This window comes from Mauremys reevesii, linkage group 3 (genome assembly GCF_016161935.1).
Source record: "Mauremys reevesii isolate NIE-2019 linkage group 3, ASM1616193v1, whole genome shotgun sequence".
Classification (NCBI taxonomy): Eukaryota; Metazoa; Chordata; order Testudines; family Geoemydidae; genus Mauremys; species Mauremys reevesii.
The window spans coordinates 107,928,876-107,940,878 of NC_052625.1; the positions used below are offsets into that span (position 1 = coordinate 107,928,876).

General features: G+C 42.1%; 1 protein-coding gene across 6 annotated transcripts in view; it reads left to right on the plus strand.

Moving 5' to 3' along the window:
• MAP7 (microtubule associated protein 7) overlaps positions 1–12,003 on the plus strand; it is a 181,578-nt gene that overhangs the window by 159,243 nt on the left and 10,332 nt on the right. For 5 of the 6 annotated variants that reach the window (XM_039532604.1, XM_039532601.1, XM_039532603.1 and 2 more), the window contains exons 9-16: positions 1,098–1,192; positions 2,489–2,766; positions 5,838–6,021; positions 7,146–7,341; positions 8,924–9,025; positions 9,340–9,390; positions 9,489–9,546; positions 11,558–11,693. In XM_039532604.1, the coding sequence (XP_039388538.1) occupies positions 1,098–1,192; positions 2,489–2,766; positions 5,838–6,021; positions 7,146–7,341; positions 8,924–9,025; positions 9,340–9,390; positions 9,489–9,546; positions 11,558–11,693 (1,100 nt within the window). The remainder of the gene's footprint in view (positions 1–1,097; positions 1,193–2,488; positions 2,767–5,837; positions 6,022–7,145; positions 7,342–8,923; positions 9,026–9,339; positions 9,391–9,488; positions 9,547–11,557; positions 11,694–12,003) is intronic. The other variant, XM_039532602.1, reaches the window with a different exon arrangement.

Here is a 12,003-nt window from a genome sequence, read left to right on the forward strand (position 1 = left end):
TTCAGGATTTATGGTTGTCAATAGGGAAAAAAATAAAGGGATTGCACAAGAAATTCCTGTTTCTTCAACTTTCTTTTCCCATATTTTATAAAATCAGTTTAAGTTAATGGCTCAGATAAACAATATAGACATCTTTTAACTAAATCAGCAATATGTAGTGCCTTCCCCTCTGCCAGTGCTGTGCTTGATACCTGGCCATGGTAGTATAATATTGGTCTCTGACAAGATTATGCTGCTCCATGAATGGCAGGATGCTATCTGAGAAAGACATTTGATAGATACCCATGCACCAGTCTTGTTTCCTCTACAAATTGCCAGCTAAATTTTGAATTCAATATCCCTAAAAGTTGAGGGTTTCTTGTATTTAAAGCTGCTCCTACAAGTACATATGGTCCCAAATTTTGATCTACTTTGAAACTGTTATAATCTAGTAGGAAATATGCTCTGAGTTCTTATGGAGATATTTTTTAATTGCCATTGTGAGATAAGAAATCAAAAAGAAAAAAGAAAATAACTATTCTGCATAAGATTGAGCAGTGTGAGGTTTTTGGCTGCCAAGCCAGCCAGCAGAGAAGAGAAGGAGAAGAACCATATTTCAGGCCTATGATGGCAGCTGTGGTGCTAGCACATAAACAAGGAAACAAAATAAATAGAGCCATGTACACTTGAGCTCCATAAGGAGCTTGTCGGGAATGGGGGATGGCAACTTGCTGTTTGCCAACTGAAGAAATACAACATTTGTAGTGAATGAAGTGTTAATTTCAAGCATCTCCATGGGTATTGCAAACAGTGGAGAGAAAAACTTTAAGAAAGGATAATTATCTATCTGTATCAATTTAAGATTTTTTGAAAAGTTTTCCGTAGCATTTTAGGATAGCACAGAGTGACTAATATGCGTGCATACTATCAAATTCTCATTTCCCGGCATAAAACATCATTACATTTGTTTCAGGAGTCATGTTTATACACTTACCAGCTAGGCTGTAGAAAGTGCTGAGGCAGCACTGATTTCTCATTTTCCTATGCTGAATGTGTAGTCCTTTGCCCATGGGAATTACTCGTGCGATATGATGTTCTGTTTATTTGCTGATCCTTAGACTGACAAAAGAGAAAAGGACCTCTCCTCCAGCGTAAAGAAACTTCACTCTCCTTCCAATCCCAAAACTAGATCACTAGCGCTCTCCCCAGTTTGGTAAGTGAAGTACAGATGCTGGGATTCAGCTATATTAAGCTTTACTTGTTGTGCTCATCGAGTGACTCAGCAACAGAAAACGTGGATTAAAATGGCCATTAAAAGACACCTTAAGCCGGGGCGAGGGACATTGTCTGGCTTGCTGGGGAAAGGGGTGTTCTGCTTAAGGGGGGAGGAAGTAGTGAGGCATGGACACTGCTGCAGAAGTAGAGCAGGACAGCGTGGGGATGCTGACTCCTCCCCCGGAGCCTGGGAGGGCTGGGGAGTTGATAAAGGGCAAGCCTGGCAGGAGAAACCCCCTTTCCTCCAGACCAGGCAGAGTAGCACCCACCCTCCTACACTTGGAAATGGCAAAATACCAGGCTTGGTCAGGATCTGCTGAGGGCAGTCGCACTAGTCGCTCCTTTCTAGGGGGGCTGGGAAGGAATCTTTCCCTCGCCACCAGATTGGCCAAGGTGGAGTGGGAGGGTTTGCCTTCCCCACAGCAGGTTCAGGGAGGGCTTTGTTACGGTGAGTAGGGAAGGGAGTTAGGCTACAATGTTGCAACTCATTATGCCAGTATGGGGCAGAGGTCCAGTGCAGATACTCCATAGCGAAGGGAGATGGTGACCAGATAAATGGCTTGGTAAAGGATTTAAAGGAGGTGTTTGTTAAAGGAACAGAACAAGGGGCATTCGAGACACCTATGACTGGCACAGCAAGGAGCTAATCCTCACCCCCCCCCATTTATAGCCCACTTTAACCCTCATTTGAGGAAGGGAATGGTAAGGTCCCAGCAATGGGGTGATTGGGGACCAGGAGGAAAGAGGTGGGGGTGCTAACGGAAGCTCCCTGGCAGATGTTGAAATGATCATGGAGTTACCTGCACTGTACATTTTTATCTGCCAGGTACTCCCAGACATCTAATAATAAAATTGCAACCTGGTTAAACCATATCCAGCATCTCCTGTCCTCCTTCCAGTACACCCAGACAATGAACAAATCTTTAAAAAGGAAAGTGTTCAGTGGTCAGGGATAGAGGAGGAAGGAAGATTATATCCCGTCAGTGCCCTTCTCACAGATGTGTATTAAGGATTAATTAGTTAATGTTCATAAAAAGTTTTGAAGATTAAGTTCTGTATAACAGCTAAATAATATTATTCTGTCTCAACATGTTTCAGATTTCCTGTTGGTTGGGAGGGAGATCTCGAAGTGATGATTGTTTTTGTTTTTGAGCTATTACAGCTTTTATCTATAGAGGGAATAGAAGGGTGCCCAACCTATTGCCATCATTCTGTTTTCTTTGTGGTTGAACAGGCATGCATCCAAGTCCTTGCCTTTTTTGCCTGGCACCCCCAAACAGATAACCTCCCCACCTGGCTCTTCCAAAGTGCCCTCCTCTCAGACGCGCCCTCCCTCCCCTGGCAATATCCGACCAATCAAAAAAGAGCTGAAACCAGATAGTCAGAAAAAAGGACCAGAAAAGGAGCCTGAGAAGGCAGCTGAGGAACAGACAGAAGAGAGTAAAGCAATTTCAGCAAGTGCTGGAGAATCCGTAGGGGAAGGTCTCTCTGTCAAATTAGAGCCGGCTCAAGGTAAGGATCAGGGATGTTTTTGAGTCCTTCTCTTTTCCTCTTCCCTTCCCACCCAGTTTATTGCATCTTTATCAGTCACAGTACTTCTCCTTCCATAATTGGCTTGTACAGTCCTTTAAAAATTCCTTAGAACATGTGATACATTATTGATTTCACCCTTTACCTGGCTTAGCACAATTTACACCTCAAAAATGTGGTTCATGGTTGACCCTCGTGTCCTCATACAACTGCTTTTCCAAGCTCTGTTAAAGTGGAACAACTGTTGCGTGCCACTGGTGTTAGAGGGAGTGTCTCATGAAACCATCTCCTGAAGTCACCCAGGCAACGGGAATGTCCAGGTCTGCTAGTGGTTTTTTATTATTTCCCTACTGGAAATTCAGTGTCATGCAAAGATGCATTGCCCAAGGCAGGAAAATGAAATCATAAGGTTACTCAGTCTTTCATTTTTAATGGTAAGGAATTTGCTGGTAAATTAATCTCTGGAGTATTTTACTGCTGCAGATACAGTTCAATCCAGGTGCAGCAAGACAACCAAAAATATGTAGGTAGCCATTCAAGTGACAGATACAAGATCATAAGAAAAACAGGATAAATGTTTTCTTCATTGACCAGTGGGAGAAGCTGGTGTTCTGTTTCTGCTTGTTGTTTTAAGGGACCCTAGTGCTAAATGCTGAAATCTTTCTCAGAAAGCTAGCATAAAACCAGAGGGTAAGCTACGTTATATCTCAATGATATAAGGCCTGGCTGATGAATGAACAGAAGCAACGATGCCAACTGTGTTAATTAAACTAGATCTGTACCAATTTAGCCATGCTGGTAGCACATGCCCATGGGGGATAAAGGCAGGATAAAGTAGAGGTAACAGAATACAGAGGAAAACCCAGGTAGGGAACAAGAAGGGACAGGCAATATAACATGGAATAAATACTCCTGGGGGAATTATGTGCCAAAAAATTAAAAATTCTGTGCACAATATTTTCAAATTCTGCATATTTTATTTGTCAAAATAACACAATATAATCACACCAGCTTCAATTATTTTTGGTCATTTATTTCAAAATACCTGTCAGCAAGTATGTCTGTAACAATATAGACAACAAAAAAGATTCAGAAATGGTTTTTGACAAATAGATCCCTAACTAGGCATATTAATATGGAACTCTGCATAATAATTCATTTAAACTACAACAAAGGAGTCCTGCATTGGTCAAATTAATGTTCCACTCAGGATGATCCACAGGGGCCTTACACTCCACAAAGTAAACAAAAGCCTTCCATTGACTTAAGCCAAAGGTTGCAGTCAGAATTAGGCTCTGACCTGGCCTGGCTTCTTGGATTAAGACAGGGGAAAGACCCCTCCTTGGCTGCCCCAGAACTGGCCTTTTTTATCTGGTCTGCTCGCACTGATTGGCCTCTCCTCCCGGCCCTTCAAGCCGCTAAAAGACCAAGTCTCACTAGTTCCACCAGCAGCTGATTCTGAGAGGCTGCTCTAGGCAACCCATGGAGGTCTGGGCTCACTGCCCTTCTCTTGTTACAGACAGCTTCCTGGGGCAGGGTGCGCCAAGGCAGTGAGGTCTCTGGCAGCAGGCAGGGAATGCCTAGTTCAACCAATCACAGAGCCTCTCCTTTTTTCATTTACAATGTGTCAGTGACACTTAGGAAGAGTCAGGCAACAATTCATCACCCCCAAATCCTACAGCCAGCTGTAGTTTTCCACATCATTGTCAGTCTGTCTATCTCCCTATACATGTCGCTGGCACTGCCAGAAGCATTGCTGCTTGTCTGGGTGAGCTTCCTTCAGTTTGGCTAACATATTGATAGCAGTCCCTGAATAATGTGTGCCTGGCCTCTAGAGGAAAAAGTTCAATTCATCTTCTCTATAGTTTGTGGGGGACGTGACAGGTATTCAGAAGCCAGGCAGCCGAACAGAAACGTGAACTAATATTTTATTTAAGAAAAAGTACACTCCAGTAATAAACGTTATTGGACACAAACCAGAACTGTCAGTTCTGTCACTGGTTATGTTATAGGACCTCGCTTTGTCACAGTTGCCCCTGAAAATTGTCTTACGAAAACTACATTCAAGATCAGACTCAAATGCAGCTTTCAGATTGAGGCAGGGTGCACCTAACAAGCATGACATTGCGTTACGAGGAAGGAGGGGGGATGGGTTGTGTATGCAACTGGCCGTAGGTGGACAGTTGACATCAAGGCGGCTACTCACTCAACATTTTTGGAATGAGCAAAGGAGTAATTAGAATGGGGAACTGGGAGTCCAGACTTCTGGGTTCTACTCCCAGCTCTGTCACTTGCACACTGTGTGAACTTGAGCAAGATACTTGGTGTCCCCATCTGTAAAGAGTGCGTGTAAGATCCGTCATGCAGTGTGTTGAGGATTAGTTAGTTAATGGTTGTGAAGCTCTTTAAGATTCTAGGGTGAAATGTGCTAAGCATGTGCCAAGTAATCTTTATGTGGGTAACAGCTGAATGACTGCCAAACTGATGTGGATCGCTGTGCTAATGGGGGCTTTCACAAGACCTCCTTAATTGAAGGGCACTTTCAGAAATGAAGGGCCTGATGGCATTATCAGAATCCTGGCTCAGGCCCCTGAGACCAGACAGCTGGCCAGAAGGGAGGACACAATATTGCAAACTGCCCACAACCCCTGCACTGTGATCAGTACACATACAAAAATGGGATCCGCCCAAGCAGGGTCAGGCCACCTGGGAAATGGGCTGATTCAGCAACTCTCCTAGGCTTTTTCCTGTTGTGCCCCAGTTTGAGTTTAAAGCTGCTCTCTTCCCTGGCAGAATTCCACCTGAACAGCAACTGCTCCTGTGGGTGCATGGGGGCAAAATTCCCTCCGAAGGAATCTGGACCTCAGGAGTTAATGATTTCCACTTCTTCTCATGTATCCTTGTGGGCCTGAAAATATTATGTAATCAAAGCTCCCATACTTCAAATTGTATTTCCTGTCCTCCTAGGGAGGTTTATTCAGTTATACACTGTTGGGGGTCGTTATTTTTGACACAGCATTATATGGATGAATTTCCCTTTCTGCCTGTTTCAGTAGCTGCTCCAGCTTTGCCCCCTGCTCCACCAGCAACTTCACCATCCCCTGTTTCTAGCAAGGCTTCGGCAGGTACTACTGACCCAGAAGAAGCAACAAGACTGCTTACTGAAAAGAGGCGACTGGCCCGTGAGCAGCGAGAACGGGAGGAGCAAGAAAGGAAGGAGAGGGAAGAGACTGAAAGGTGACGCCCAAATCTGCTTAGTGGAGAGGATACATTTTAGCATCTTTATGTCATTTTGGTAGCTACCATAGTGTTTAATATGGAGGGTTCAGAACCAATCCTTAAGGAAAGGAAGCATGAAAATCCAAACTGAAGGAATAATTGTGTCTTGTCAGGATTTGTTTACATGAGTCACGTAAGCTGAAAAATAATGAGACTAAAAATCTGAAAAACTTCTTAACAAATGTGTCCCACCTCTTCATATGTGCATGTAGTGCTTTAAACCAAGAGAATGAAGGACAGAGCCTCAGTTGGTGCAAATTTCACTGTGTCTCCAACTGAAATCAGTAACGCTGTGATGATTTGCACCAGCTGAGGATCCTGCCCATGGCTATGGAAATCATGGGTGGTGCATATACGAGGCTTGGGGAGGCTCCTGCTCTGCCTCTTCCTGCCCCTGCTCTGCCTTTTCCCCCGAGGCTCCGCCCTCACTTTGCTGCTCCCTCCTCCAAGGCCTCCTGCCTGCCACTCGCTCCTCTCCACCCCCTCCCCCTGTTGGTCATCCTTAAGGCAGGAAAAAGTGATGGGGCCCTGGCCCCTCCCTCTTCTGGCACCCCTTAGCTGAGTTGCTCTGGCATCAGCACACACAGCCTCTTACTGGCTGGCCCAGCTGTGGGACTCACCTCCCCATGGCCCCATCACTTTTCATGGCTAGGGATGAGCAGTGGGGAGGGAGAAGAGGCTGAGCGGGGAGTGGGGACGGGTCCCCCCACTTCTAGGGAGCTTTCAGTGCTCACAAAAGCCTCCCCAAAAGAAAGAGTCACATGCTGCCTATGATGATGATACCTATAGCTAGTAGGGTCTTCATGGAAAGTGTTTTTAGATTTCCAATAACTGTGGTTTATAGGCCTTTCCCTTTTTTCATTTAATACCAAAGCTCTCCAGTAATTCTGGACGTAAATTATGCACGTCTCACTCTATTTCTTTTGCCTTCTCTCACCAACTGAATCACCACTTTGGGCGCTAACGCTCACCTCTGTTACATTTCACTAGGAGTCAGAAATCTCATTGTTCTTTTGTCCGGTGCTGCTGTTGCCCTGGCCCAGAATCGCCCACACTCTTACACTTGTGTTTCGTGGTCATAGGCTAAAGAAAGAGGCATTGTCGCAGAAGATAGCTGAAGAGAGAGCTCGCCGGGAGGAGGAGGAGGCTCGCAGGCAAGAGGCGGAGAGACAGCGAAGGCAGGTAGAGCAGGAGCGAGAAAAGGAAGAAGAGCTACGCCGGCAGGCAGAAGAAAAAGACCAGAAAGAGAAGGAGGAGATGGAGCGCATTCAGAAACAAGTATGCTTCTCCGTGGAGTTTTCATACCAGGCTGTGTGGTGGTGATTTGGGTTGTTAATCTCCTGGTCAACTCTAGATTTCCTTTTTATATTACAAATTTAAGTGACTTATGGACTGACTCTTGCTTTCATAGATGGGTACAGAACAGCTGGGATGTATTTCTCTCCGTGGAAAAATCTAGCAGCAGGTGGATCTTTTTCTGTAGGGCTTTTGTTTGGTTTTTAATTGAAAATTAGCCCCTTGATATTATGGGCCAAATTCTCGAGTCATGTGACTCCCTTGAATTCAGTGGAGTTATACCACAGGAGAATTTGGGCCCTACAGTTTTAACATGCTAAATGCCAAGGTAACTTTACTATTCAGAGTTAGTTCTGGATGCCTATAGGAGAGAAGCTGAGGACCTAGCATAGGAAAGGAAATGCAAAACTCCAGAATTCTGATCCTTACACTGATACTGCCCATGTGGGGCTTGTGGTTTAGGAACAGATGTTGATACTCTTATGTTGAATAGCACCTTGCCCCTCGAGTAGCGTTATTGAAAGCAGTCAAGAAGGAAGGTACCACTCAAGGTAAGAGTATCACAATTGGGTCTTTGAGCTTTCTGCCTCAGTTTCCCATCTGTAGAATGGGGATAATAATGCTGTTTTACCAGCTTTAGTAGGGTTGTTGTGAGGTTAAATTATTTAATATATGCAAGATATAGATATAGATTCCTCTTCTATCTACATACTTATCTAACCCTCATTAGCATGTGGGTGCCTCATAAACATTAATGATTTTATCCTCTCAACAAATATATAAATTTAGTCTGACTAGAATACACACACACACACACACACACACACACGATTGTATTAAAGTGATTAAACTTATAAACTAAAGAAGACATTTACCTGAATTTTTTCAGAAAATGTATTCTGTACTCTTGAGTACATGCTGTAAATTGAGTTATGTACTCTATAATATTCATATATAAAACAGGATGAAACCTCTTTAAGTGCAAATCTCAATGCACCCTTAACTAGGGAACTATTATAGTGCCTCCAATAATACAAGACAGTCTTATCTTATAGAGAGAGCCCTTCAACAGTACCTCCCAAGGGAGCCTTACATTTAATTAAAAACAGGAAGTGTGCATATGGTTGTTTGTCATTGCTTTTGTTAAGCAAGGACAGTGTCTGGAAAACAGGAGGGAATTCTGCTGCTTTCTTTTGACCCTATCAAAAGCATTCATCAGCCCAGTGCATTAGTCTCATGAACACTTTTGCTAGCTGCTAGGTTAGGAAATGCATTTTCATTAGTCATTTTTTGTGCATTCATGCATGCATCATAAAACAGACACAGAACCAAACAAGATTACCAGCTTTTTAATTTACATAAAATTAAGGGAAGAAAGCGAAACACAGACATTAATTAAGAAACCTGCATTTCAGTCTGAAAATTCTGTTGATCACATAACCCCAAAAGTTCCTTGTCAGATTGTTGTAAATTAAAATGTCATACGAAGATAGGCAGATGCCAGTGTGGATAAGCCATTACATTGTGAATAAGTCCCTATTTCTGTTCCTTTCCCATTACTCAGAAAGAAGAAGCAGCTCGCCAGAGTGAAGAGGCGGAGCGGATTCGGTTAGAGCGTGAAAAGCGTTCCCAAAGAGAAGAACAAGAGCGCTTAGAACGGAAGAAGGTAACCGAATGCATGCAGGGAATCTTGGTACTGTATATCTCAGCAGTTTGTTTATTTGCATGTGCACTGTAGAAAGACACACATAGTTATTGCAAATATTGCTTCAGAAATTCACTAAAGGTCAGATCCATGCCCAGTGTAGTGAATGGAAAGATTCCTATTGATTTAATGGGATTTAGATCAAGTCCCAAGAGGTTGGGTTTTTTCTTCAGTAAACGCCAATTTGAATACATTAGCAAAGATTATGGGTTTTAGGGTGATTTTTTTTAATCAATGTCAATAAACATTTTCCTTCTTTGTAACTTTCTTTGTAGCGACTTGAGGAGATCATGAGAAGAACTAGGCGCACAGAAGCTGTAGATAAGGTATATGCTACATTTCATCGTCCATATAAATACCTGGGCATGTGTTTCCCTTTTCTCCAGTGCTGCTTTTAATTTACAAAACTGTGTTTCCTCTATAGAAATCTAATGAACAGCAAAATGGAGAGATATCTAAGGCAAATGTTACTGGAGAAACAGGTATGGCATTTGACTCTGCTCTTAGCCCAGAACAAGAAGTACATAGCCAAATGAATTGAGGTTGATAGGATTTTGCAATTTTGCAATCCAAGCTAACTGATATAAATGTCAAGAACACAAGGGACTCACTCAGTTTTTGAGTAGATTTTAATTATTTAAAAATTCAAAATGAGAAATTTCTAAGATTTTTTTTTTGTTTAGAATGTTACCACTGTGAATATTTCCTTTAGAGCTATGTAGCTCAGTGCTTTTCAAGAAAATGTCTGTGTTATCGTCGCGTGTGGGAATGTTCTTTAGAGTGAAAATGAACAAGTTAATTATGATAGTTATATCAAGTTTGACAGTACTGGTTCTACCATTTTACTAGAGTAGTGTTACAGTTATAAGAGCCTGTTCTCTCAGGGTTGTCCATATTAACCCCTGTTTTTAGGATTTTATTTTATCTCAGTCATTAAAAACAAATTTGCTCAAGGCTGAAATTTGATATTAGTCATAATGCTTAATAGTACTTGTCACTTCATAGTGCTGAATAAATAATCATCAATACAGGGTATTACTAAATATAAAATATGCAAAAGTCATTACCTGAGCCTATTTAATTTATTGATTTAGGGCCTATTGTGACCAATCCCCTCCACCCTCTCTGCCACTGCACAGGGCTTATCCATATTGTGAGTCTGAGTGCAGGGAGACAAGGGGCTGCTCATGCAATTTAAGGGCTCTGTTTTCGCCTCCTCTCCACACACATATGCATCAGCTAGTGAAGTTGGCTGGCTGGGGAGCATTCAGCATCTGATGCAGCATATGGCCCCTCCCTTCCCACCATGCAAAGCTGGCCCTCCTGAGGAAAGTTGATGCTGAGCAGTGTCCCTGAGTAACAATTCCTTCTGGAGTTGCTCTGACACAGGCCTGAGAGTAAACACTCAGTCTAGTCAATAATAAATAGTAGGTTAATATTTGTAAAGCACATTGTAAAGATCTGCATATGGAAGGTGTAGTCTTAGAGCCCAGTATAATTATTATTAATAAAAATAATAGGGACTTAGGCCCAGATTCCTAAAGGCGTTTAGGATTTGCTGTGCTCGGCAGCACAATGCCAAACTGATTGAGGAGTCTCAATCCCCTTTTCAAATGAGATCGAGGCACTTAAGAGTAGTCTAAAATCCTGTCGACTGACCTCTAGTGATGAGCCCTCTGGTCAGGAGTGGAGGCACACTGGTAGAATGATGGGGAGAAGCTTACACTGCCTGTTTTTGGATAAGTTTAGGACTGTCAGATAAACACCTTTCAGTAGCAGTAACCTATTAGGTTTTGATACAGTTGGGTGGGGGCACCATTTCTTAATTTTTGAGGGGTTTTTAGCATGTCTTACTAAGCAAAATGAAAGTCACATATATTTATACAATATTACATCTTAAGTCTACAGAAGCCAGAGTTAAGACTGAAAGTTTTATCCTTGTCTCTCAAAAATTTGCTCTTGGGTTTTACAGTCCTTGGTAAGATTATGCGCAGCTGCAGGGTCATGGCAGTACCTAGAAGACATGAACTATGTCCCTAATTTCCTCACCACCTAAATATAAAACTACAAGTTGTAGTTTCTGCTTTTGTAGATTGCAGGTAGGGCAGTTACATATGTCATCCTGTGGGTGGGTGGTGAAGACTGAAAACATCACACTCTCTCTACATGGAAATAAGTTTATGTACAGCATTTACATAGATTCCAAGACTAGAAGGGACCATTGAGATCATCTAGTCTGACTTCCTGTATAACACAGACCAAAAGTTGAAATTTACTGCTGTTCAGAAGAAACACATTTTACATTGGAATGTTGTTTATTCATTTCTGACTGAGTTATATTAAATTGTTAAGGTGGAACCCAAACTTGATATGTATTATTACTGATCAAAGCGTTCTTGACTGCAAAGGATTTAGGGGTTATTTATCCTATTTTCTGGGCAGACTGTCTTTCTTTAAATTTTTGTGGACTTTTTTTTTTCTCCTTTCTTCTAGCAACCAGTCCCACATCTCCCTTAGAATCTGTAGTGGCATCTCAGCTTCAACATGTGACAGAATCACCACACAATGGGGAATCAGTGACCCACTCACAGATAGTCATTTCACATCAACCTACAGTAAATATGGACAGGTGAGAATAATCATGAGGAATATAAAAAGTTTAGAGGATGAGGGATGTTAAAATAACAATTTATTCCATTTATTTAATGAAGTAAATTAAAAACAAACATTGTTCTTTTCTCCACTGTTTTTTGTTTTTTCTCCCCAATGCTCAGAAAAGGAAGTTTGAATATATTTCTCTTAGAAGTGTCCTATTTTTATCCGGTTGTAGTGATGAAATTTGTAAAACCATAGCACTCTTAGTCTTCGCAATATTATTTGAAAATAAATTTGCTGTTTGCCAGCAAATACTATAGATGATAAATCTCAAGGGGGAAGGA